The sequence below is a fragment of the Sinocyclocheilus grahami genome, unplaced genomic scaffold (genome assembly GCF_001515645.1).
Source record: "Sinocyclocheilus grahami isolate Dianchi unplaced genomic scaffold, SAMN03320097.WGS_v1.1 scaffold1553.1, whole genome shotgun sequence".
In the NCBI taxonomy this organism is placed as follows: domain Eukaryota; kingdom Metazoa; phylum Chordata; class Actinopteri; order Cypriniformes; family Cyprinidae; genus Sinocyclocheilus; species Sinocyclocheilus grahami.
Window position 1 is genome coordinate 138,921 of NW_015506732.1, and position 27,971 is coordinate 166,891.

Here is a 27,971-nt window from a genome sequence, read left to right on the forward strand (position 1 = left end):
CTGCACAGTAGCTAATGTATTTAAAAAGCCTGTTTGTAATTAGACAGAACTGTTTTTAATATTTACTTTTGGGTATTTAAAATATATATATATATATATTTTTTTTATAAGCATTCATCCCACTTCCTCCACCAGATTAGATTTTCACTTTTTTCATCACAGTGCATTATGGGATCACCTTCTCTGTAAAAGATGTTTAAAGGATAGACCTAATTGCTATATATTAGATAAAACGTTTCAACAACATTATCAAATTTTTCATTAACCATAAAAGTTAAAACAATTTCCACTCAGAAATTAAAACAACTAGAAGACTTTGTTAAAAATATAAGTTGTACATTTGAAACTATATTTGAAAATAACCCTCAAGATGTGTAAACTCAGTTTTTTTTCTGATGCAAAGAAAATAAGCCTTTTTTTTTACTTGATATTTCCATGAATCAAAACATTTCCTGAAAGTGGTGCTAAGGTTTTTCCAAACCACATGAAAACAAAGATTTGATTTCATGCATATTTTTTGATGTTTCGTTTTCTCAGACATTCTTACACTGAACCTTTGACCCGTTTTTATTCTCAGGTGTTGCTGAATAGCCAGAGCACGTCTGCTTGAGATTCCTGTAACGTCCTGGACTGCTGGGAATCATCCTGCAATCCCAAACCTCAAGGTGTGTGTGGGAAAGCTCTCCTCCTGCATGACTAACTGTGTGTAATGGGAAATATGTATGCGCATCTTTACAGTAAATCATGGAGCGTTGCTGAAGGTTTCTGAGGTCTTCAGCCAGAGTGGCCCTCGAGTCCGTCGGCACGTCAGGGGCCAGTTGTTCAAAAGTAATCTGATCGGATTTTGGCAATCTGATCAGATTGGATCAAATCTTGAAAATGGGTTGTTCAAAAGAAAAAAAGGATTCCGAATTCGGATTAGATCACAAAATCCAATCTTGGTTTTGATCTGGATTAAATCCTTAATTTGTGTTGTTCAAAATGTTTAAGTAAGATTGGGGTACTTAAAAAAAAAAAAAAAAGGATTATTCTGATCCCAGCAGAAGGGTAGATTTCAGGAACAAAATTGTAATAAAACCTTAAAACTGGTCCAAAAAATACAACATTTTAACATATATCCCCAAACAGCTGTCAATATCAAACAAAAATATTACATTTAATTTAAATGTTTTTTTTTTTAATCACTGATTGTAAACTACATTGGCACAATCATCAGAGATGGACCAGTCAGAAGTAGTTATTTGTGTAAATGCAATGCAAAACAAAACATCTGCATTCCCCCCATCAGCATCTAACTTTAGGGGCTACGTAGAGCACTAATAATCCAGATTTGGAAATCTGAAAAAGAGTGTGTCTGGATCAGGGTGGTCCAATCCAAGTTTGCTTTGAAAAACCAGCACAAAAGTAAGATGGGTCACCTGATCGCAAAACATGGGATTTCCAAATCCAGATCATTCTGATCCAGATTAAACCTTTTGAACAACTGGCCCCAGGATGTGAGGGAACCATCTCAACCTGGACTTCTTTCAGGTTCAAGTCAGCTGGGATTATGTCCAGACTGATACATTCTGCTTTTCTTTTGCCCCTTTTGTTCGACTAGACAAAGCGAGTCTCTTTGACGGCTCGAGGGGAGTTGGATCTCTCATCCTGAAGGATCCTGGGAGCTCCGTGGGAGGTTTTGGGTCGGATCGTGGCCAGACGGGCTCATAGTTTGAATTGTTCTCACTTAGTTTTTCCATCACTGGGAGTGCTGTGATTCGGGTGGGGGTGAGAATGTGACGTTTTGTCGGTTTTATTAGGCCTTCACCTCTGATAAGTGGCCCTCGCACTCATGAGGTGAATTATGTCTTTTTGAGGTTATACGGGGTGTGAGACAAACCAAAGCTCTGATATTCAGGGTCTCTGAAAGTAAACGTCACCCAAAACCAATGTGCAGTGATTCGTGGCCAATTTCATCCAGAACTGTTTGTCCAACCAATGGAAAATAGGGGGTCTGTCATTTTTTTCCCTATTTAGATTGCCATAGTAATCATCTGATACCAATCATGATCTTATCTCGACCTCCTAAGTTTTGTGGTTAACGAAACATTGTTACAACTTTTTATCTGACTTCTTAACTAACTCCTAAACAGTGTTGGGGGTAACGCATTACAAGTTACGCATGTTACGTAATCAGATTACTTTTTTTTTTCAAAGTTACTAGTAAAGTAATGCATTACTTTTACATCTACAAGAAAATATCTGAGTTACTTTTTCAAATATGTAACGCAAGTTACTTAGTTTTTTCATTTATTGACTTACAGCTCACCTGTCCCCATATTGAGAGAAATTGGGAGTAAGTAACTTACTAATTTCACTTTTGATGTGAAAGGGCTTTTAGAGTTGCCTGAAATATAACTTTTGGGTTTTTGTTATTAAATCAAATAAGCATGCCCAGCTCAGGTGCACTGTAAAAAAAAAAAAAAAATTTACGGTAAAATACCGGCAGCTGTGGTTGCCATAGACTTAACTAAAATTCACAATAAAAAAATGTAACAACTTTAGGTGTAAGATAAACCCCTAATGTACACAACTGATAAGAGAGAAAAAAACTAAGAAGAAACTGTTATTTCAATGAAAAAACATCAAATATGAAGTGTCATGCAGAGAATTCTGGGAGTATCAATTTACGTTTTTTTAGCAATAGCTTTACAGAAAATGCAGAAAATTATACAATGACCATTTCTTTTTTATCACTTCCAAAATTCATAATTTAACAGTATTTTACTGTAAAATTACATTAAATGTAATTACATTTATTCACCGTATATAGTATGGAAACTTACTGTTAACCAGTTAACAGGTTTTTAGTATAGCATTTTTAGTCTTTTACTGTTAAAATCACAAAAATGTTTTACAGTAACGCAATTAGTTACTTTTTTATAGAGTAACGCAATATTGTAATGCATTACTTTTTAAAGTAACTTTCCCCAACACTGTTCCTAAATGCACTGTAAAAAATTATAGTATAATATTAAGTTGTATTTCAGTGTTTCTACTTCAAAATATAATCTTTAATTCAATGTGTTACTTGCCTTTTCCTTGTAATTATTTGTAAAATAAAATTCGCTATTAACATTTGACAACTTAAACTTAAGTGTTTCCATGCCATAAATTGAATTATACAGTATGTTCATTTTCAGATGTACAGGTGCATCTCAATAAATTAGAATGTCGTGGAAAAGTCATTGTCAAGAGGAAGATTAGAGACACCAGACCTAACAATGCAGATGACCTGAAGGCCGCTATCAAAGCAACCTGGGCTTCCATACCACCTCAGCAGTGCCACAGGCTGATTGCCTCCATGCCACGTCGCATTGATGCAGTAATTCATGCAAAATGAGCCCCTACCAAGTATTGAGTACATGTACAGTAAATGAACATACTTTCCAGAAGGCCAACAATTCACTAAAAATGTTTTTTTTTATTGGTGTTATGAAGTATTCTAATTTGTTGAGATAGTGAATTGGTGGGTTTTTGTTAAATGTGAGCCAAAATCATCACAATTAAAAGAACCAAAGACTTAAACTACTTCAGTCTGTGTGCACTGAATTTATTTAATACACGAGTTTCACAATTTGAGTTGAATTACTGAAATAAATGAACTTTTCCACGACATTCTAATTTATTGAGATGCACCTGTACTTACCTTCACACATACAGCCATGAGTAATTAAAAAATAAAACTTATTTTGTATATATTGCAAGTAATTTATAGATTTAAGCTATATTAAGTTGCTTATTAAGATACTTTTTTTTATCAATTTAAAATGCCACAGAACTTGCAGCAACTTCAACAAATCTACATTTGTGGAACTAAAACATATCATCAATATATACGATAACACAAAAATGTGATTTTCAAAAGCAGGTATTAAACTGTTTGCGATTTGTGATGGTTGTATAGCGAGTACTACATTCTTTTTGACTGCTTGATTAGGTTTTTAATTACAACAAGTTTCAAACAAATCAGTTTAATTAACATTCCGAGAATTAATGATAAAAGCTACATACATAAGTCAATTTATATTGCTTTACTAATAAATTAATAGATTCGGACACAAAAATAGACCTGCACTAAAGGTAAAGGATAAACATTTTTCACATACAGCAAAAAAAATATTTAAAATATGAATTTTATATTTATAACATTAAGGGAAAGAAGAAACCTCATGTTATATTGACTGGAAAATTAAGAGCTCTTACAAGATACTTTTTTCCCCTTAGTGTTGAGACTGACTGTAATTAGCACAGCTGTTTAATTTCTGACCAATAAACGATTAATAGTTTTAAATCAAATATTTTATCTATTAATATCTTATCATATTGCAGTTGCCACCATTTGATAATAGCTCATTCCTTTATCTTACTTTATTTTAATCATAAAATGTTTAAATGAGGGATGCTTATGGACTTCCCCATATTAATTTCATTAGATAACAGTCTAAAGAGGAGAATTTGGGACGTTTCAGGATTGTGTAACAGCAAAGGAAAGTGCTGCCCTCTTCAGGTGGAAAAACAAAAATGTGCAAATACTCCAGAGGGAAAAAAAAAACATTTATTATTATATTCTTTAAATATAAATCACACACAAAGTATGCATCTCTGTCACATCGGGCTCATCGCTTATAGTTCATGAAACAGTCTGTGAGTGAAATCACTTGCTCTTTTTCTTCTTTTTGGCGGCGGGCGCGTCCTGCAGGCCGTCGTTGCTCTCGGCCGCTCTCTTTCTGCTGGTTTTATCGCTCACGTATCTGCTGGAGTCGCTCGTCGAGAGCTCGGAGGGCAAGATCTCATCCGACTCCTGTCGTTTGTCTTTCTTCTTCCTCTTCTTCTCTTTGTGATGTCCGTTTGCATTGGAGTCCATCTCTGCTCGTTTGTCTTTCTTCTTCCTCTTCTTCTCTTTGTGATGTCCGTTTGCATTGGAGTCTATCTCTGCCGTGTCTGCGGCGGTTTGGTGGTTTTCTGACGTTAGCTCCAGGCCTCTGTCGTTCTGAGACTCTTTCTCATGCTTGTCTTTCTTCTTGGGTTTCGGGCTGTCGATTGTGTCTTCTGTGGATTCTGGTTCTGTAGTTAATTCTACCATTGATTCCTTGTGTTCGGTTTGGGCCACAAGCTCTTGCACTCTGAAAATCAATAAATTATTATTAGTAACGACACTTATCTCTCAAGTCGATACTATTACAATACTTGGGTGCCAAATCGATGGTATTGCATTTTTATTTTATTATTTTTACAATGTATTGCAATTTATAAAACGGATAGTTCCGGTCCTTGATTCTGATTGGTTGAGCCGCGTTCGAAGCAGTTGTAAATTACTCTACAAACACACACCTTTGTTTACGTTTGTGTGTCGCTCGGCATCCACTTTATTGGAACCACAACTGTGAATTTATAACAGGTATATTTACTTAATAATCACCCCCCCCCTCCAAAATAAAAGCATTTAACATGAATTATTATTGATTCTGTAATAAAAAACATCACAATAATCCACACCACTCCAGACCATCAGTTAATGTCTTTTGAAGAGAAAGCTGCGTGTTTGTAAAAAAAAAACAAATCCATAAGATTTTTAAACTTCAAAACTGTTGCTTCCGGCTAAAATATGAGTCCATAATCCATAATAATGCTTCCTTCAGTGAAAAAGTCCATCTCCTGTTGTCTCTCACATTAATAAAAGAGCTGCTTTTGCTCGTAATCTGTGCAGATTTCTCTCCTGATTCAGACAAAATGACTTTCACTGGAAGAAGTGTTATTAAAGATTATGGACTCATATTTTAGCTGAAAGCAACTGTAACTTGTCTTAATGGTGGATTTGTTTCTTACAAACACACAGCTTTTCACTTCTCAAGACATTAACTGATGGACTGGAGTGGTGTGGATTATTGTGATGTGTTTATATCAGCTGTTTGGACTCTCATTCTGACGGCACCCATTCACTGCAGAGCATCCATTGCTGAGACACTGATGCAATGCTACATTTCTCCAAACCTGATGAAGAAACAAACTCATCTTCATCTCAGATGACCTGAAGATGAGTACATTCACAGCAATTGTTAATTTATGCCTGAACTATTCCTTTAACAGAGCTGTTTCCAGGTAAAAAAAAATAACAATAATAATAAAAATACGTTCACTGTACCTGGACTTCTCCAGCCGTCCTCGGATCAGCAGAACTCCTGCAGTATCGGCGTCCAGCTGGAAGACCTCAAACTCCAGGTTTTGTCCGACACTCAGTCCAGAGTCCCTCCACTGCTCTGAGCTCAGCAGACTGGGCTTCACCACCGACGCGTTAAAGCAGCCGTGAACCAGACAGCCCACGTGACCCACTCCCATTTTATTAATCACACCCTGAGCGACACACAGACACAACATTAAAGGGTTAGTTCCCCCAAAAATTTTAATTAGCCTGTGTTTTACTCACCCTCGAGGAATCCTAGGTGTATATGACTTTCTTCTTTCAGAAGAATTAAATCGGAGTTATATTAAAAATTATTCGTGCTCTTCCAAGCGTTAGAATGGGAGTAGGTGGGTGTTTCTGTTCAACAGTCCAAAAGACGTCAAATAAAGCAAGCACATCCATATTTAGAACTAGAGATGCACCGATCGATCGGCCAGGGATCGGAATCGCCCGATTTTCCTCATGATCGGCACGGATCGGTGATCGGCCGGTCAGTCTCACTTCTTTCCGATTCCGAGCTGATCCGTTGTGTTACCAGCGGCACCGGCAATAACATCAACCGCGCATTCTCGCTCTCAGACAACCCCTTCTCTCTCACACACGGTCTCATTCGCTCCGGTTAAATTGTGCTTGTATTGTGCATTATTTTAGTAATTCCCGCAGGTTTCGCACTTATACCAAACGCGCACTTATTCCACCACTGATCTATATTAGTGGAGCGCACAATCCGCGCTCGGTCTCAAACAGCTTGTGAGCCACAAACACCAAAATGAGTGGCTAACTGCGCTAAAACGGTCAAATACATAAAAAAATTGTCAAAATGCCCGTTTTGGCGAGTTTAAACGCAGTCAGTTTTGGAACGTTAAATAGTTAAGAGAACGCATGTTGTGTAACACAGTATATTGGGTCTGTGGATAAACTCTTAAAGGGACCACAGTCCAATATTCCTGCTGCTGTCTGTCATGTTAATCCAAGAACAAAAGACAAAGACAATTATTTTCTGCTCTTGACTGAATATGTTTTATAACTTTAATGGTAAGCATTAATCTGTATTTAATTTTTACAATGAAAACTACAGAAATTAAAGTAATCAAATGTAAAATAACACTGGATGTGTTATTTTACATTTGATTACTTTAATTTCTGCAGTATTTCTTACCTGAATAAAAACTTGCTTAACCTGAAAAACTTAGTTTCATAGCTCTCTTTATTCTATTGCATTTAACTGTGCTGTTGTTTGCAATTTTTTTTTATTTGTTCTTATTTTGTTACTGACTTTTTACTTGTGTATTTTAATGAAAATAATACTTTGCGTTGAAGAAAAGTAGATTTGTGTTTGTATAAGCTGTCAATTATAGTTCTTAGAAAGAAAATCGGAATCTGCAAAAATCGGTATCGGCAGATCACACTAACGAAAAATCGGAAATCGGCCAAGAAAATTGCAATCGGTACATCTCTAGATATTTTTCTTACAAAACCGCATGGATTCACTACAGGAGGCCTTTATTCACCCCCCAGGAGCCGTGTGAGGCACGTTTTATTATGGATGCATGCGCTTTATTTGACTACTTTTGGACTGTTGAACAGAAACACCCATCTACTGCCATTCTAAAGCTTGGAAGAGCAAGGATAATTTTTAATATAACTCCGATTGGATTCATCTGAAAGAAGAAAGTCATATGCACCTAGGATGCTTTGAGGGTGAGTAAAACACAGGCTAATTTTCATTTTTGTGTGAACTAACCCTTTAAAAACCATCAGCCAATTAACTCAATAATCATGCCTAGAACATGACCTCTAGCTCATGAAGATCTCGTAAGACGTACCACGAGCTTCGATCCTTTCTTTGGTTTGAAGACTACGAACGACGCCTCGATGTTGAAGTGAATGAACCCTTGATCGTCATGAATATCTCCATGCTGTCCTACGACTTTAATGCTGTCATATGCCATAGGAACACCTTTCAGACTGCAAAACAACAGATGAACGAATGGCTGTCAGATATTTTCTTAGTTGTAATCTTTATTAATAAACGATGTTTAAGTTTCAGCCGAGTACAATAGTTGATTATCATAATTTCAGTCAAGAGAGCTCTAAGATTATACTAAACACATTTTTAAATCACATTTTTTATTCACTAATTTAATTTTTTTTTATAAAATATTTTAATAGTTTACACCAATCAAATTAATTAATAAAAAAGTGATTAAAATACATAAGAACTATAACTAAATATAAAAGTAATAATCTAACATAATTGAAAATAACTACATATTTTCCAAATAACACAGCGCTGCAATTTATGCTAATCTGAAAAAAAAAAAAAATACAAATTAACGCTGTATACAAGCATCTAAACTGCACATAAGGCAATTTAAGTATGAAATATATAAACCTTTTAATGATATAATTACGTTTTTACTCCCATTTGATGTTGAAACAAACATTTAAACAATGGGTGTAATAAAACTTCATAACAGATTTATTAAAAAAAAATTATAATGAAGACATTATTAACAGGTTAATAAAAATATAGGCTCATATGTAGAGCACACATGTAGAGCAGCTGAAGTCAAAAGTTTACATACACCTCGCAGAATCTGCAAAATGTTAATTATCTTACCAAAATAAGAACGATCATACAAAATGCATGTTATTGTTTATTTAGTACTGACCTGAATATGTGAAGATATTGCACACAACAGATGTTTACATATAGTCCACAAGAGAACATAATAGTTGAATTTAAAATAAAATGACAAGTTATTTTTTTTGCTCTAGAAAGGAGAATTTTGCTAAATATAACGGAGGTCATTTTATTTTAAATTCAACTATTATTTTTGACTTCAGCTGCTCTACATATGCATATTTATTAGCCTATATTTTTATTAACCTGTTAATAATGTCTTCATTATAATTTTTTTTTAATAAATCTGTTATGAAGTTTTATTACACCCACTGTTTAAATGTTCGTTTCAACATCAAATGTTCACAAAGTCAATGAAAACTTTCCATCACGTATTGCAGAAAAGATGGATAATTAATTTAGTAGTTTTGTAATCTGCCAGAAAAAAGGGCTCCGCTTGATCCGCTTGTCACTGGAGCAAGACATATTTGTACCTTTTTTTTACCCCTATTAGGTACATATTAGTTCCTCAATGGTAGCTATTACTTCTCTAATGTACAAATGCACCTAATAGGAGTAAAAAAAAAAAAAAAAAAGTACAATTATGTCCTTTTAAGGGTAACGTTACTGCTCCAATGACAAGCTGTTGCACCCTAAAAGGTACAATTTTGGCCCCCGTTTTTTCTGTGTGAGGAGTACCTTACTTCTATATCATATTGCAGCAGTGACACACAACGACAAGTTTATAAAAAGTACTACAGCAGCCTATTTTTAAAGGTATTGAGGTTTTATTGACTGTATCATAATACTGAAAGACAAGCACTTATACACGAGTATCGTATAGATACCACGGTGTTAGCATCATACCGCGGTGTTCCCACGGTATGCAGCCTGTGGTTGTACCTGCTGGAGAATTTGAGCAGCTCGGCGTTGAGTTCCTCCTGTATACCGGTGCGTTTCTTCCGCAGGTACTGCGGCGGCAGCGCGATGTGTCTGCGGTGCGAGTCCAGCACGAGACACGAGTACCGCGCGCTCAGCAGCTTCACCGCGTCCGCGAACGACGGGATGAGACACGGAACCGGCGCGGAGACTCCGCCGGCGACACTTCCACTGGATATCTGCGCTACCGTCGACACATCCGCGGGGTTCGTGACGGGTTTCGGAGCTCCGTCTTCCTGCGTCCAGTTCGCCATGCCGTACACATGGAGGAGCACGTGGTGCGTTCGCTCGCGTGTTCGCATGCGGAAAGTGCGGAGTGACGCGCGGCCGCTGGCGGATAGGAGTGGAACTACACTTACAAAAATAAATAAAATAAAAGCATTTTAATAAAATATTTATTTATGTTTTTTTGGTTAATAGTAAGGAACTATTTATTAGTTAGAAACGATTAACTTTCTTAATTATAATTATAATTAACTAAAATAAAAATAACAATCATAATTAAAAATAAAAAAATCTAAATAACTAATTCTAAAATAAAATATAATACAATAAAATTAATCTCTTGTGATTTTGTTTTGATTTTTCTGTTGTTTTGGTAAATAGTAAGAGACTATTTAAAAGTTAAAAAATAACAAATTAACTTTGTTAATTATAATTAAATAAAACATAATTTTTTTTAAATATAAATGATAAATAACTAATTTTAAAAATATATAAAATACACATTTTAACAATATTTTGTATGTTGTTTTGATAAATAGTAAGGAGCTATTTAATAGGTAATAATTAACTTTATTCATTATAATTAACTAAAATAACAATTATTACATATAAATTATTAAATAATTAACCAGAAAAATTAAACAAAATAAAATTAGTCTCTTGTGATTTTTTGTCGTTTTTGTGGATAGTAGGATTCCATTTAAAAGTAAAAAACGAATTCACTTTTATTAATTATAATTATAATTAACTACAATTTTAAAATATTATTCAATATAAATTATAAATAAATAATTTAATAAATAAATAAAAGGTGATTTTGCTTGAGTTATTTCTGCTGTTTTTGTTATAAGCAGCTACATTATTTACACGATTATAATAGTAAGGAATTATTTTAAAGAAAAATAAAGAATAATTAAAATTAAATATAATTTGCAATTAATTAGAAATAATCAAAAAGAAAAATTAAAAAGAAAACTAAGAATTAACTTAAATATTAAATTAAACAAGATTTTTTATTTTATTTATTAATGGAATAAATGAAAAAATGGATGAAGGGGACACTGACTGAAATAAGACAATAAAACACTTCTGAAAAAAAATGTGTAGAGTTAGTCTAGTATGTATATTAAAGATGTAGACTATATTAAAACAAAACTCTTTGGTGTGTGAATTAAAAGTGTCACTGTGTGTTAATGGCTTAATCATCAGTCATAATGCCACACATTACATTTGACATCTTTATTTCATTTTCATACGAAGCCTCTATATAAAAATACTGTAAATTAATAAATATCTTTACAGGCATTTTACAGTGTGCATTTATACGATCAGGATAAAAGCATTCAGTTTACCATACAGTATCAGGATTACAATTTCAGATTCAACATTCCCTTCATTTAGATACAGGGAGAGAGAAAGAGATACAGAAAGAGAGAGAAGATCGTTTGCATGCTTTTTTGTAATCAAATATCTGTTTTCTGTACGCTGGTTCGTCAAGGCCATCAGATCTGACCTCTCCTGAGGTCATCAGGTAACTGGACACTGATTGGCTGTCTGTCTGCTCAATACTGTTATCTGATGCTCTGTCTACAGGATGTCCTGTGAATGCCGTCTGTGCTTCTACTGTCAGCTCGTCTCAACCAATCAGAGTGAAGAACTGTCAGCCTGACTCAGCCAATCAGGGGGAAGAACTGTGCTGTTAAGAGCGAGTGGGCAGCGAGCTGTCACGGCGAAGCGCTCCGTCCGTTGAAGGAGATTTGAGAGATGCCATTGCTGGTGGTATCCAAAACCTCCTGCAAACAGATAAACACACGGCCGAGTTTGTGAGGAGGTTTCGCTACGAGATACACATTCAAACAGACAAGAGAGAGAAAACCTCCATTTAGCTACTGTATGAGTGAGATGAGTTTGTTTCTTCATCAGATTTGGAGAAATGTAGCATTACATCACTTGCTCAGCAATGGATGCTCTGCAGTGAATGGGTGCCGTCAGAATGAGAGTCCAAACAGCTGATAAAAACATCACAATAATCCACACCACTCCAGACCATCAGTTAATGTCTTGAGAAGCCAAAAGCAGCGTGTTTGTAAGAAACAAATTCATCATGAAGACATTTTTAACTTCAAACCATTGCTTCCTGCTAAAAGTCCATAATCCATAATAACACTTCCTCCAGTGAAAAAGTTGTCTTGTCTGAATCAGTATAGAAAACTGCACACATCAAACACCGTTTACAAGCAAAAGCAGTCCAAAACATCTCTAAACAAATACGTGGGTGGATTTTGATGTTAGAGACAACAGGAGATGGACCTTTTTCACACATTATTATGGATTATGGAATCATATTTTGGCCAGGTTTGATGTTAAAAATGTCTTAATGATAGATTTGTTTCTTACAAACACAGCTTTTGGCTTCACAAGATGTTAACTGATGGAGTGGAGTGGTGTGGTTTACTTGTGGAATATTGTGATGTTTTTATCAGCTGTTTGGACTTTCATTCTGACGGCACCCATTCACTGCAGAGCATCCATTGCTGAGCAAGTGATGCAATGCTACATTTCTCCAAATATGATGAAGAAACAAACTCATCTACATTAACTTTCAACTCTAATATATCAGCAAAACGAAACAAGAAGTATGAATCTGGCTTCATTCAATGTTCATATTTCTGTTCTGGAAATTTCAGCTTTAATGTAACGTTGACTGTAAGTGTATGAGATACACTGGCACACACAGACCGCACAAGCATACCAGCTCCTGGCGTACCTTCTCTGCCATTTCTTGCGAGTGATGCAGTGAATGTTCTCTCTCCAGAAACATGCGCTGCTGTTCGCTGCTGGCCAGTCTGCAGGTCAGCCATGTGGACAGTGTGCAGCTGCTGATGCCCAGACATGCTAGAGACATGATGGCCAGATGAAGAGAGCGCATGGCATCTGGACGCTTGACCAGTGCACGGACAAACTGGAAGTTCAGGATTCCACCGATTAACCCACAAATGCAGCAGGAGGAAAATAATATCATCTGATAGAGAAAAACATACATAATGTTAGCTGTTTGTGTATGCATATTGCGTGCATACAACATTCAAATAATAATGCATACTGCATGCATATATCATTAAAACAATAACACATATTGCATGCATATATCGAAATAACAATGCACATTGCATGCAAACATTAAAATAATATTGCATATTGCATGCATACATCATTAAAATAATAATGCAAATTGCATGCGTACATTCAAATAATAATGCATATTGCATGAAAACATCAATTAAATAATAATGCATATTGCTTGCATACATCATTAAAATAATAACACATATTGCATAGATACACCATTAAAATAATGCATATTGCATGGATGCAATATCAAAACAATCATGCATATTTCATACATACAGTAAAATAACGCATATTAAATATATTAAATATTGCATGCACACATTATTGAAATAATGTATATTGCATGCATACAATATTAAAAGAATAACGCATAAAACATGCATTTAAAATTGAAAATAATAATGCATATTTAATGCATTTGGCACTAAAATAATGCAGACATTATTAAAATTATTATACACTATTACAAATGCTTTAATAGTTTAACTATTTCTGGTGGACTGAAATCAGTATGTAAAAAAGTAAGTAAAATATAATCAGAAAGTAAAAATCAGACAGTAAAATATAAGTAAAATTTTTATCAGTTAAATTATCAAAGTAGTGTTTGCCTATGTAAAAGTAACAACCAAAGTGCTAGGGGCGTTGCTATGCATTTCCTAAGGTGTTCTGATTGGTTTCCATGCTCATAAAGGTCACAGTATATTAATCGGGAAGCGTACAGCACAGCAGAAATACTGTATACGGAGGATGAAGATGAAACCATTGTGTACTGGGAGAATGGATTGTGCTGCTCTGTGATTTTATAATCGGTCAGACCACGTCCAGACAGTGACATTATCTGCCTGCAGAAAACTGCCACCTCAACACTTCAGGACAGATCTGACCTCAAATTACACAAGAGACTTCTGACTCCACAGCACAGTTGCACATTATCACGTTATCCTTATTCCTGGATGGCACACCCCTTTTTAGTGGCAATAACTGCTACTGTCACTGCTTGGTATTGTGCACTGCAGAAATTGTTGGCTCCTATGATAAATAGCTTACACTAATAAGGGTGTGCAAATGACTAAAATGTAAATGTACTGTTGGTAGACACTATGATCAAAATAGCATACCACTTGTTTTTGCAGTATATACAGTGCACTAGGAAGGTCTATATTAAAGCATGTGCATTTCCATTCATATAAAAGGTAATTCAGCTCATCATTTATAATGATTATATTGTAAATATCCATTATTTGTGACTTTTTAATGTAAGGCACTACAGGTGAATAGAGTAACATTTTAACTAATGCTGTAAATATCATCATAAACCCAGCTGATTAATCACAGTACATTAAGACAATTATTTTGCATGACAAAAATATAACAAATATAACAAAATATGCAAATGAGGCATTATATGATTAAATATGCACTAATTTGCATACATTTCCAGACCAGAAATCTGAGCATTGAATTTGTTGCTGTTTTCTTTGGGGCAGCAAGCACGTTGACATAAGTCTTCTACTGTAATTTCCACATGAACATTAGATAAAGCAAGATTACAAATTCTTGTTTCATTTTGTTGACATATTAGAGTTAATGGTTTTTACTGAGGGCATTTTGGATATCTCCTTTTATTACTCTGTAAATGAGAAAATACTGTCAACAGGTAGAAAAATATAAATTTTAACCATATTTTTGGGAATAAAATGTTACAAAAAAGCTTGTAAATGATATATGAACAAATCCCTCAGTAAGAACCTTCAGAATATATATAGGAATAAAACTGTAAGTTTTAGTTCATGTAAGTGTTACTGAAGTGGAGATAAAACTCATTTTGAGAAACCGACTTTAAAGATATGCATTGTAACTGAAACAGGTAAAGTGCAATTATAAAATCAGGTGAATAATGTATGAACAAACCCCTCAGTAAAAACTTTCAGAATATAAATAGGAATAAAACTGTAAATTTTGGTGTATGTAAGTTTTACTGAAGTGGAGATAAAACTCATTTTGAGAAACCGACTTTAAAGATATGCATTGTAACTGAAACAGGTAAAGTGCAATTATAAAATCAGGTGAATAATGTATGAACAAACCCCTCAGTAAAAACTTTCAGAATATAAACAGGAATAAAACTGTAAATGTTGGTGTATGTAAGTGTTACTGAAGTGGAGTTAAACTCATTTTGAGAAACCGACTATAAAGATATGCACTGTAACTGAAACCTAAAGATGCAAATAGATGAAGTGCAATATTAAAAGTAGCAGAATGATGTCTGAACAAACCCCTCAGTAAAAACCTTCAGAATATAGATAGGAATAAAACTGTACATTTTGTAGTACTGCTGAATTAAAGATAAAACTATTTTTGAGAAAACAACTTTTATAAATATCCGTTGTAATTAAAATCTATAGACGTAAAGAGATAATGTGTAATGGACACTTAAATGTGTGTTTTGTATGTTTTCTTTCCATTAGTCTGAAAGAAGACATGTTCTAGAAGCAATATAGCCCAAAATAACAATGGTTATGCATGTAGAGTATTGGCTTCAATCCCAAAATTAAAAATTGAAATGCATATAACCATTTATTTTGAAAAATTTCTTGCAAAATGTTTCACATAAGATTTTAAATTATAGAAGGGAATAAGCATATTCATTCCACCATTCTGTCACTTCCTTAAATTACTGCATTATCAATTCTGCTAAAACGGCATACCATCTCTCATATTATTTTACAGTAAAAAAAAAATAGTATGCACAACGTACTCAGCATACTATTAAGCTAGTATTCCATTCATACAGCAGCCCATATCACGTTACACACTGAAGGGAAACAGTCAAAAACACTTTTTACAGTATGTTGGCTGTTTAAGTATCTAAACCCTGCTAAAATGAGACTGTCCACTGGGACTAAAAGTCAATATAATTTGCAGATAAAATACTTAAGTGTTCTTGAGTAGTTCCTGACGTTACTGTCAGGAATTCAGAACCATTACAGGCTGACGGGGAGGGTTTTCTTTTAGCCGTACAATAACATTACAGGCAGTGCATAGAGGCCCGTGAAACTAAATCAATCAGCAGGAGAGAGCGAGAGATAAAACGAGAAACGGTAAAGCATGTTTGAGGACAAAGCTGAAAGCTTGTATACAAGAAATCAAAGGTAAACAAGTAATGATATGAAAAGAGACAAGTGGAGAGTAAGATGGGAGAGACATAGAACCTCTCAGACTAGCATTCAGTATTTCACTTCAGTATGGATTTGTGATTAACACTCTCCGCTGGGGCGGCTCACTCCACTCAGAGGTGGCTAATTGAATCTCGTCTCTCCAGTGAAGTATCCATTTACACACACACACACACACACACTCACTGTGAGCTGGAGCTGCTCTCGGATGTCCACATTTGACATAAAGAACATGTGTGATAAAGATGCATTATCTGGTTAAATATACAGACTTTGTTTGGTCTTCCAAAAGAGGACATGACTAGAAATCAGTGGTTAAGTTGTATTTACAACACTGTTCCAGAACACTTCAACCCAAATATTCAGATGTGTGCAGCACATTTTATGGAGGACTGTTTACTGATCCTGGTAGAGTAGACTACAATGCCGGCTGTTCTGACTCACTGACTGTAAGTATGTTTTTCATATTTAAAGGATTTGCCACTGATGATTCAAACACGAGTTTTGAGCAGTGTAGAGTAGCACTTGTTGTTTGTCATTTCTCAGATCACAAATGCAGACATGGTTTTATGTTTACACGGCGCGATGCAACGCAACGCGTAAAAAGACAGTTTAAGTCATTATAATCCATAATTATGTCCCCACTGGATGCAACAAATGCCTCGTTTATAATGGGTTTTAATGTTTTTGTCTCTTTGCTCCGGCCGGACAGGGCATCACAGTATGGTAGGGGCGTAACATTTCCGTCACACGCTTGAGGTATTCGGCCAATCACAACGCACTGGATAGCTGGCCAATCAGAGCACACCTCACTTTTCATAGAGGAGAAACAATAATGTACATTATGTGGAAAATAATGTTTTTTGAACCTTAAACTGCATAAACACATTTCATTACACCAAATACACAAAATAATGTTCTTTTTAGCAACATCATATGACCCCTTTAAATCACAATGCTAAAAAATAAAAAAATGCTAAATGTAAGATGTAATTGAAAATCAGATGCAGTGTAGACAATGCGCATGAAAATAAACACTTAAGTTATTCTTTTGGATGTTTTCTTTTCTGAAATAATACATGGTAACAATATAAAATAGCCCAAAATTCTCAAAATTGACAAGTGCATGAAAAACTAAAAGGTTTTGCCTATAGTGTCTTAAAATCACAAAATTAGAAAATTTAAATGCAAAATAACCATATTCATTTTCCAGATAACAACCTGACATTTTTTCACTGAATTAAACATGCAATGTATTGAGGTATTGACAGAAAATGTAGCATACTACTGTTTGAAACATTTGATGCTGTTTAACATGAAATTTGAAATAAAAATTCATGTTGTTGGCATATTCAGGTTTTTTTTTTTTTTTGCAAAAGAGATATCTCTTTTATCGCTGCATAAATAAACACTTTAAAATAGTTAAAAAATAATATATATATATATATATATACAAAAACAGTCTCATACTGCCACCAAAAACTATTTCTAAATTAGAATAGCATTTTAACGTGAGTTTTTACATTCTACATTGTGTTCTACATTAGTCTACATTATTCTACAATATGTGTGGGGAGATGTGTAAGTACACCAGAGTATGTTTTAGATCTTAAACTACAGTTAAAGATCTTGTATTTCTGTTCTACATTTTTAAAATGTTTTAATTTGAACCAAAAACCTGTTTAACTTCCATTTAGAACTTTTTATTAGAAAAAAAACATCTATGCTCTTCAAGAGAATAACATACAGTATGTGTAGGAGACTAGAGAATGTGCATTAACTGTTTACAATCTTAATTTATTGGCTGTGAACAACATTTAACATCCATGCAACCTTTTTAATGCACAAAAGTTTCTTTATAGTGAACCAAAAATGGTTCTTTTATGGTATTGATGTAAATAAAAAACATTTGGAACCATTTTAAGAGTGTACTACATTAGAGTGTGTGCTATACAGTAGAGTAAGTATACAGTACATGTGTACTTGCACAGCAGAAGGTGTGTATGAGAATACTGAAGTGCATACTCACAATCAGTCCTGTCCTTTTCCGTGCACACAGCAAGCCACACAGTCCACAGATAAGAAACTATGAGACAGAAAACATCAGTTGAGCATCTTACCAGAATTGAACTGAATGAAAAACATGCAGAAAACAGGGGAAATGTGATCCAATCACACTGAATTCAGATTACAATAAAGTCACACCGTACATGAACTGAACTGGACATGAACACACACAAATGAGGTTAAGTTATATGAGTATCATGAATTATGAGCCGCTACAGAGAGGTACAGAGAGGCATGAGTTAATGAAGGAAAGAGCTCACATACACCCTGAAAATTTGACAACTTCACAAAATATCTGTGAAAACACCAAAGTTCTTCAAAGTTGTGACACATCAGAAAGTGTGCCATTCTGCTCTAGGTCAGATTTCCTTTACAAAAAATACTGTACTGTACCACAATACAATATGAGTTACATCACTGTACATTCATGCTGTACAGACCATGATATAAAAATGCATTTTATGGTATTTCCATGGTGCATTAAGGTACTTATAAAAATGCCATGGTATTAAAATTGTGAAAAAGAAGTGTACTTAATTGTATTGAATGTGCACTTGTAGTTCAAATCTTAAAAGTATATTTTAAACAACTTGCAGATTATATCATATTAATGAAATAAAAGGCCACTTAAGTGACTTAACACTTTCATGACTATGTTTCTTAACACACTTAAGTACACTTTCAAATAAAGTGCACTTTGTAATGTCAAATTAAAATGTTAAAATACATTTTAAATCATTATGGTTTTAGTCATGCTTTAAAGAAGTACGCTTATTTACTAACATTCCAAAGCACGTGTGAAGTTGATTATAATTGAACTTCAATGTGTTATTTGATATTACATTTACAGTTATTATATTTCAAAGACAATTTAAGCATGAAATTACATATAAACACATAAACCCTATTTAAGTGGGTCAAAATGCATTTAATGTATATTTAAACTATAATACTATAATGCAAATAACATGCAATTAAGTATCCGAAAACATTACATGCAGTTCTCACAAAAGTACATTGTTTACATGATAAGTACTCATTTTAAAAGTATAGGCCTATGCTAAAGCATGCTGTACTTGTTTTTCTCAAAGGTATGTACACACAGAACGTTCCCCTAACGTTCCTATTGCTTATTTTGGGAAGACACCAAACAAGAATGTTCGGGTAACGTTGTTTGTAGGTTCTTTTTGTAACCAGAAACTAACCTTCCCAGAACGTTCTGACAATCAAAAATTGTCAGGTGGGTAGTACATTTGAATACAAATACAAACATTTTTAATAGAAAAATAAATGTTGCACAAACTTTCAGAGCTTGAGAGTTTTGGTAGATTCGGATCAGTTGTTTATGCTGAAGAAGACTAGAAAAGTGAGACGTACACACACTCCGCTCCATACCGGAGAAGCGTCGCCCTGCTGGGTCTTGTGCTCCGCTTTCGCCTTGCAGATACCCACCGCGCCCAGGGCGATGCTGGACACCCCGAGCCCTATCTCCAGCACCGACAGAACCAACAAACTCGAGATGATCTTCCGGCTGGAGCACATCTTCGCTCGGGCATCCTTCCTGACCGGTGCGCAAAACGCTTCACTCCATGTCTTCACAGATAAACCAAACGCATAAGATCCAGGAAAGTGTGCATATGAACATCAACTTACGTGATTTCTCCAAAACACACCAGTAGTTCATGAGTCAGTGCGCAAAGGTGCTCTCCATGATGCGTAAACGCCAGCAGTTTAACTTCACCCTCCTCCTCACTCTGTTTACCATGCTTCTGCTCCTGCCCCATGCGATTTCCCTCAGTCTGACAGAGGAAAAGCTCCGCCCACTGTCACCATCGAATTTCTTTACAGTGCTGCGGAGGAATGGCTCTAAAATAGTTTTATGATCAGATACTTGACGTAATTCCTTAGAACGGTAATTGTCACAAATGTTCCAAATATAATCTGACGGGAAAAGTTGCGATTCTGTCCAACAGCGAAGCAGGTGTCCTGACGCGGTTATGCGCAATGGTGCGTAAAAGCGCTGATTGTAGTAAATGCGCCCCGGTCAGTTTATTGCATAAAACCAGTGAATTGGACACCTAACGGCACGTCAGCACAGCGCATCAAGACACTCAATCACATTTTATTACAAAGGTTTTGAGTGGACCGAATCCATAATAGTGCGCATTAAAGTTCTTTATATAGGATGCTGGAACAAAAAGCAGCTCTGTGATTATATTTGTGGAATTTCCCACGCGCAATTGATTCCTAAAAACATTTCCAGCGACACTTACAGAGAAGAAACATGACCATCCAGCGATTTCTTTGTAAAAGCTGATGAAAACTGCTGTAGAGCTGAGCACTACAGTGCATTTCCAAGAGCAATAATGAACATTATCTAAAGCATTTTGGTATATCTCAGAGTAAATGTTTTGTTTATTTCCATTAAAATATCACTTCCTCACTGGCAGGCCAGAAAAGGAAATTGCTTTTCTTGTGGAAAAATAATAATTGTTTAATGTATCCAGCTACATGGCCTCTCTAATTAATTCATAACCAGGTTTCATATGGAGAAGAACTTCGGAAGAATAGTAAACAAAGCATTGAAAACATTGTGCAGTTGCTCTGTGAATATCTATAAGCACTTCACACGCTCAGTACAGGATGAAACAACATCACTCACATAAACCCAAGCACAGTTCTTTATGTGGTAAATGTAGAAGCCTGTCCTCTCTGCAGTGTGCTGGATGTGGGTGAGACGGGTTTGTGTTTTCAGTGTGTCTGCAGCAAATCACAGACTGCTCATTCCCGAACCCAAAACAGCAACTTTCTGCAGCGTTACTGTAACAACACAGAGTCTAAAACAAACCGTGCAGACTGTTATTGTACAGTTTCACTGCAAGTATTTGAGGTGTATTTGTATCAGTTTATATTACATTTGAATTGATGTTCTTCAGTCAGCAGAAAACACACAATACCAGTCACACAATAGAAAGCTTTGCCCATCTCGCATTGATTTCCAATAATCAGTCAATACAAAGAGCTTGAAAACATAGATCATATTGCAAATTGGGGTTAATTGGGGTTTTTCCTTTACTGACAGAAAAATCTATATTGTTGATAAGTAAACTAATAGCTTTTACCAATTCTGATTTCAAAATACTCACAAAAATACAAAAAGAAAAAAAGTAAATGTATTTGTCTTTTAGAACTTTGTACTAATGGGTGAATTTGAAAAATACCAGGCACAGATATTTCTTACTAGTAATATACTGTATACTGTAATATGCTAAATGACTAAATGTAATATAATATAAGTATTAAATTAAATAATTTAACAAAATTAAATATTTAAATATATAACTATATATTATAATAATGTTGTGTATGTGTCTGTGTGATTTAATTATATATATATATATATAATTACAATGGAATTATTTTGCCATTGGCATAGAAGTGTACATCTTAAATTAAAATATATAAATATATTAAATATATCACTTAAATATATTATTTAAAAATGTAAATAACTGCATATAATCTATTTACAATGGCATTATTTTGCCATTTGCATACAGGCATCAAACAGGCTTCACATCACGCAGGTTTCATTCAATTCAAAAATGCTGATCATGCTGTCAGGATATCTGATCTGTTTCCTGTGGTACAATTCGTCTCACCGCACAGAATCCATTGTCTGTTAATCAGCTCGGGAACATCAGCTGTCCGTGATCTCGCCATTGATTCGATAACAAGACGCCTCCGTCCGTCTGCTGAGTCATCAAACTAGTGCTTCTTCTGTGTTTTCCTCCCTCTCTCCCGTGTTTGCAGGGTTTGTGGGAATGTGAAAGAGCTGAACTGGTTGTCAGTTTCAAGACCCGGCTGTGACCGGTGATCTAGAAATAGCAGGAAAGAAAAGGTGGAGATATTTTTAGAACCTGCGACCATGAATAAAGAAGGAGGAAAGTACACTCTTAAAAATAAAGGTGCTTCACGATGCCATAGAAGAACCTTTTTGTCTAAATGTTTCCATAAAGAACCTTTAACATCTGAAGAACCTTTCTGTTTCACAAAAGCTTCTTTGTGGCGAAAGAAGGTTCTTCAGATTACAAAAAGGTAAGAAAGAGATGGTTCTTTAAAGAACCTTTGACTGAATGGTTCTTTGTGGAACTAAAAATGGTTCTTCTATGGCATCGCTTGAAGAACCTTTTGAAGCACCTTTATTTTTAAGAGTGTACAGGGTGTATTGTTTGCACTTCAGGTATACTTCTGTACTGTCAGACAGTTGCTACTACTGTATTGTTCAATAGTTGATCACTTCTTGTAAGTCACATTGCCATTCTCAATGCCTTGAAGCAGTCATGAACTGCTTCTGTTTTTTATTTTGTACTGTTCTCTGAGGTCCACTTATAATGTTATCAAGATTTTGACATCAAAAAACATCACAATTTAGAAGTAATAAGCTATTTTCTGTCCAGTTTTTGACCTCCCTCATCAGAACGCTTTGTTTGAATAGACATGGCGGATTGTAGACTCGGAAGTAAACACCCGCTGCTATGATTGGCTTGTGTAGCTATATTTGACAGTCTACGTCATTCACAAATGAACGCTGCTGTGATTTAAGTTTAAAACGCATAAGTAACTCTATCTGTACATATCAAACTATCTGTAAGGAGAGACAAAGCAATAGTGACAAAAAACAGTTACACAAAGAGGCAGTGATGTCAAAGCAGGCGTTGGTCTTCTTCTGCGGAGTTGCTTCTTCTTATTTTTTCAGTATAAGCTGTTTTTAGACTAATTTACACATTTAGCCTATCTGTAAAAATGTGCTTGACAAATGCTATCATCTTTATGTTTATAAAGTCATACCTTAAACAACTGTATGTTAGTTCTTTACTTTGACAATGATGCGTGCTTTCAAAGTGCTTCGTGAAGCTTCGAATCATTTGCTTCAAAGCTTGTGTAGCTATATTTGACAGTCTACGTCATTCACAAATGAACGCTGCTGTGATTTAAGTTTAAAACGCATAAGTAACTCTATCTGTACATATCAAACTATCTGTAAGGAGAGACAAAGCAATAGTGACAAAAAACAGTTACACAAAGAGGCAGTGATGTCAAAGCAGGCGTTGGTCTTCTTCTGCGGAGTTGCTTCTTCTTATTTTTTCAGTATAAGCTGTTTTAGACTAATTTACACATTTAGCCTATCTGTAAAAATGTGCTTGACAAATGCTATCATCTTTATGTTTATAAAGTCATACCTTAAACAACTGTATGTTAGTTCTTTACTTTGACAATGATGCGTGCTCTCAAAGTGCTTCGTGAAGCTTCGAATCATTTGCTTCAAAGCAGTGCTTCGTGAAGCTTCGAATCATTTGTTTCAAAGCAGTGCTTCGTGAAGCTTCGAATCATTTGTTTCAAAGCAGTGCTTCGTGAAGCTTCGAATAATTTGCTTTAAAGCAGTGCTTTGTGAAGCTTCGAATCATTTGTTTCAAAGCAGTGCTTCTTGAAGCTTCGAATCATTTGTTTCAAAGCAGTGCTTCGTGAAGCTTCGAATCATTTGCTTCAAAGCAGTGCTTCGTGAAGCTTCGAATGATTTGTTTCAAAGCAGTGCTTCGTGAACCTTCGAATCAAAGCACAAATGTGTGATGCACAAGTATTATGCAGACACGTTATATTTAAAGGGGTCATATGATGCGATCATATTGCGAAAATTGGAGTGTTACAAGCTCTTGGTGCATAAAGAAGATCTGTAAAGTTGCAAAGACTAAAGTCTCAAATCCAAAGAGATATTCTTTATAAAAGTTAAGAGTAAGCCACGCCTACCTAAAACAGCTCGTTCTAACACGCCCCCACATACCTACTTCACGATGTGGGAAAATTTGCATAACGCCGCCCAAATGTTCACGCAAAGAAAGAAGGCCAAACTATAAAATAGTTAATTATTAAATTAGGAAATATTAGCGATACATCACAGATTAAGGTTAGGTATTATTTATATAGCTACTATGTTTTAATATTTGTATAGCTTTAGTGATGTTATAAGTAACATCAGTCAATAAATTAAACTGACTTTATTTCAGTTAGTTTCCAAGGCAAAATTAATTTTCATTTAAGTTTTTTAAGTTTTCAGTTTTCCATCTAACATTTATATTTATTATTTCAGTAAACAAAAACAACAACAAAAGAATTTTAATAGTTCTAGTTTTAGTTAAAAATAACAGCACTGTTTTTAAGAACCAGATTGATGTGGTTACAGCATCTATATCAGCAGGGGTTAATGGCGTCTTGCCAACCAGCCAAACTTTGAGGCTCTATCAATGCATTTATCATTCTTGTGCAGAGAATTGAGCAGAGAATTATGGAAAATGTAGTTAAGCAGTGCAAGCCTGTTGCCTCACAAACTGGCACAAACTGTTGTGCTCTAACACGATTAATCACTCATTTTCTAACTTTCTAAAACAACATTGTGCTGGTGTTCACATGCAATCTCATACATTCCAGCAAGAGTTGAAGGCAGCATGATTGCTCTTCAGAAAGAACAGGGAATCCCTTACAGTGCTAAAGATCAGAATGTTTTTTGGGAGAGTGTAATTTGCCTCCTGTGGCAGTTCTGTCCTGTCGTTTGTCCTCCTGTGTCTCAGTTTGGCTCTTTGCACCATATTAACTTCTATTAGCATCACCGCAGTAGGACAGAAGAGCTGCTTCCTATACACACGCTCTCACATCCTCCATCTATTTATAACCACCGCAGCGCAGTCCGTTTGTGTCTGTTCATCCTTCTCCTTTCTCTTCCTCGCGCTTTCTCTTCATGTGAGGTGGAAGGTTCTCATACTGGAATAAATCACTGTGTTCCCGTCCACTTGCAAACTCAGCTCTGATCCAAAACAGTGAGCTGCCTTGCTGTTGGCTGCCTACATAGACGGCTACTAGGGATGCTAGAGGGCCACTTTGGATGTTAAACAGGCATACATTAGAAACAATTAATGAAAAATAATCCAAAAAAATATTTTATGACATTTTCATAGAGGTTGTAACTTTTTATTAATTAAAAGAACATTATTATTATTATGAACAAATTATGGAAGCATGTTTCTGCCATGGAATAAATAAAAGTATATGCAAATTTTTGATATCGAATTTCTGACGTTTTTCTCTGAATTCTGAGTTTATCTTGCACTTCTGTTTCTGCCATGGAATAAAAAATAAAAAAGTATTTTTGTGAATCTGCACCTCACAATTTAGACATTTCTATTCAGAACTGTAAGTTTATATCTCGCAATTCTGTGTTTATACATTTTTTTTCTCAAAATTGTGAGAAAAATAGTCTGAATTATGAGATAAAAATCTGATTAAAAATACAAATTTATTAATATTTTATAAAAAGTAATTAGTCTTTTATAACATGAAAAAATGAAGAAAAATTACTGCCATTAATATCCATAAATATTATATATATATATATATATATATATATAATTATAAAATTCCAAAACATATTTTTTGTTTGTTTTTTGGAATTGTTTTTTAAGCATCAAACATGCTTTACATCATGCAGGTTTCATTAATTTGGGTAAACACTGATTATATTGTGAGCAAAAAAGCGGATAGTATAATGTATAAAGTTGATTATCAATCATTTGTTTGCAGATGTCGTATTGGTTTTGTTCTATCATCTAATGCAACGGCATCCATATATTTTTAAGTGTCTAAATACGTTTATGGGGCCACTGTCACATTATTTGACTGTAACCCCATGATGTTTTGACTCTTTGCATCATTATACAAGAGCTCATTTTCCCTGCGATAACTGTGTCAGTTTTGTCACACTGGAAATGTGCCCATGTCACGGATCGCCCTGGAGCCCTGTTTAATGGTCCACAAGGGAGTGCTTGAATATGAAGGGGTCCTGCCAACGTGCGGTTTTATTGGCACATAGTGAGAACATCACTGCCTGTGAACACATGGGACCCGGTTATAATGATACACTGCTGCTAACAACCAGGCTCAGTTAAGTTTAGAGTTGTAACTGTAATTTTAGTGAAAAATGGATTGGTGTATTTTTGTGTGTTCATCTTGCAATCCATAATTGTCAGTGCCTCGTTATAAAGTGAAGCTATTTCTGTGTCACTAGTGGTGGACAACAACACAAACACTGTACTGGAGTTAAAGTGCAGATACACTGTTGAAATGTTACTCCAGTAAAAGTATACTGCTTCTACATTTCCACTTGACTAAAAGAACAAAAGTGATTAGCCTATTATGAATTATGTTTTTCTGTCATAATCACATGCATACCATGAGTTCCTAAACAGCTCATTCTTTTACAACTGATTTAGCACATAAACGACTTTATAACCCTTAATAATAATAAGCTACCAATTTTCAAATTCTCTCATTTTGAATTAAGCATGGTCAATTCAGTGAGTTGTTAATGTGAAATCACTACGATTGGCTCACTGAATCACTAATCAGATCAATTCGCAAATGAATCATTATGTGCTATTTGTGAACCAGATCAACCGGTTCACTGAAGAATCAATTTCAACGACGAAACGAACATCACAATCGGGATCGTAGTTTTGACTTCTTTCTTTGAAATAACTTGGTACGGATTTTTTTTTTTCCTGAATTCACACAGTTTTTAACCCAGAATCAGGCATAGACAGGTCAGTGAGATTGATGACGTGAGACTCGCTTTGACTGACTCATTGAATCACCGCAAATTATTTATTTTAAAGGGGGTCATATGATGCGATTTCAATTTGTCCTTTCTCTTTGGAGTGTTACAAGCTCTTGGTGCATAAAGAAGATCTGTAAAGTTGCAAAGACTAAAGTCTCAAATCCAAAGAGATATTCTTTATAAAAGTTAAGAGTCAGCCACACCCTCCTAAAACGGCTCGTTCTAACACGCCCCCACACGTCTACATCACTATGTGGGAAGATTTGCATAACACCGCCCAAATGTTCACGCAAAGAAAGAAGGTGTATCTTTTATTCTCGCTGTAGTATTGTTGCTGCCGCCGCCATGTCGTGAAGATGCTGTGTTGTGAAAGTGAAACTACTTTGTTTGGTCTTCCAAAAGAGGACGATATCCGCTTCATCATGCCTAGAGCTGATCTGTGCTGGTCGCTGAGGAAATACATCAACTTCGTGCTGTGGATCGCCGGATCGGCTTTCACTGTGGACGAAGCGGAGTCCAGCCCGGGGTCGTCACATGTGGTTGCCGCAAGCCTCCTTCGTCGAATCCGCTGCCTCTGCTCACTCTAGGCCACGGTGTGTGACGCTGTGTTTCGTTCTGAAAGCGAAACTACTTTGTTTGGTCTTCCAAAAGAGGACACGACTAGAAATCAGTGGTTAAGTTGTATTTACAACACTGTTCCAGAACACTTCAACCCAAATATTCAGATGTGTGCAGCGCATTTTATGGAGGACTGTTTCCTGATCCTGGGAGAGTAGACTACAATGCCGGCTGTTCTGACTCACAGACTGTAAGTACGTTTTTTATATTTAAAGAATTTGCCACTGACGATTCAAACACGAGTTTTGAGCAGTGTAGAGTAGCGCTTGTTGTTTGTAATTTTTCCAATAACAAGTGCAG

The 27,971-nt window shown here is 35.3% G+C and overlaps 2 protein-coding genes across 3 annotated transcripts; both read right to left on the bottom strand.

Moving 5' to 3' along the window:
* Positions 1–4,644: 4,644 nt before the first annotated feature.
* Positions 4,645–10,078, bottom strand: LOC107571144 (DNA-directed RNA polymerase I subunit RPA43-like). Its single transcript, XM_016257430.1, has 4 exons — positions 9,753–10,078; positions 8,050–8,191; positions 6,185–6,393; positions 4,645–5,165 (listed from the first exon to the last, which is right to left on the bottom strand). Exons 1-4 carry the CDS (start codon positions 10,040–10,042, stop codon positions 4,697–4,699), a joined length of 1,110 nt encoding a protein of 369 aa, XP_016112916.1. The 5' UTR covers positions 10,043–10,078; the 3' UTR covers positions 4,645–4,696.
* Positions 10,079–11,467: 1,389 nt separating this feature from the next.
* Positions 11,468–20,175, bottom strand: LOC107571147 (transmembrane protein 196). 2 transcript variants are annotated; one of them, XM_016257434.1, is made up of 4 exons: positions 19,784–20,175; positions 18,351–18,407; positions 12,781–13,035; positions 11,468–11,806 (listed from the first exon to the last, which is right to left on the bottom strand). In XM_016257434.1, exons 1-4 carry the CDS (start codon positions 19,928–19,930, stop codon positions 11,738–11,740), a joined length of 528 nt encoding a protein of 175 aa, XP_016112920.1. In that variant the 5' UTR covers positions 19,931–20,175; the 3' UTR covers positions 11,468–11,737. The 2 variants fall into 2 exon arrangements, with proteins under 2 accessions (XP_016112920.1, XP_016112919.1); XM_016257433.1 differs by having other exon boundaries at positions 19,766–20,175.
* Between the last annotated feature and the right edge of the window lie 7,796 nt (positions 20,176–27,971).

Bases quoted from the DNA above. Each gene is read 5' to 3' on its own strand.
- LOC107571147 (XM_016257433.1), bottom strand. From the start codon at position 19,930: ATGTGCTCCAGCCGGAAGATCATCTCGAGTTTGTTGGTTCTGTCGGTG. The intron at 18,408-19,765 runs GTACGTCTCACT...TCTGTCTCATAG, and splicing joins CGGTATGGAGCGGAGTGTGT to TTTCTTATCTGTGGACTGTG. The intron at 11,807-12,780 runs GTACGCCAGGAG...ATCTGTTTGCAG, and splicing joins CGCAAGAAATGGCAGAGAAG to GAGGTTTTGGATACCACCAG.
- LOC107571144 (XM_016257430.1), bottom strand. From the start codon at position 10,042: ATGGCGAACTGGACGCAGGAAGACGGAGCTCCGAAACCCGTCACGAAC. The intron at 8,192-9,752 runs GTACAACCACAG...GTTGTTTTGCAG, and splicing joins CTGCTCAAATTCTCCAGCAG to TCTGAAAGGTGTTCCTATGG. The intron at 5,166-6,184 runs GTACAGTGAACG...ATTGATTTTCAG, and splicing joins GGACGGCTGGAGAAGTCCAG to AGTGCAAGAGCTTGTGGCCC.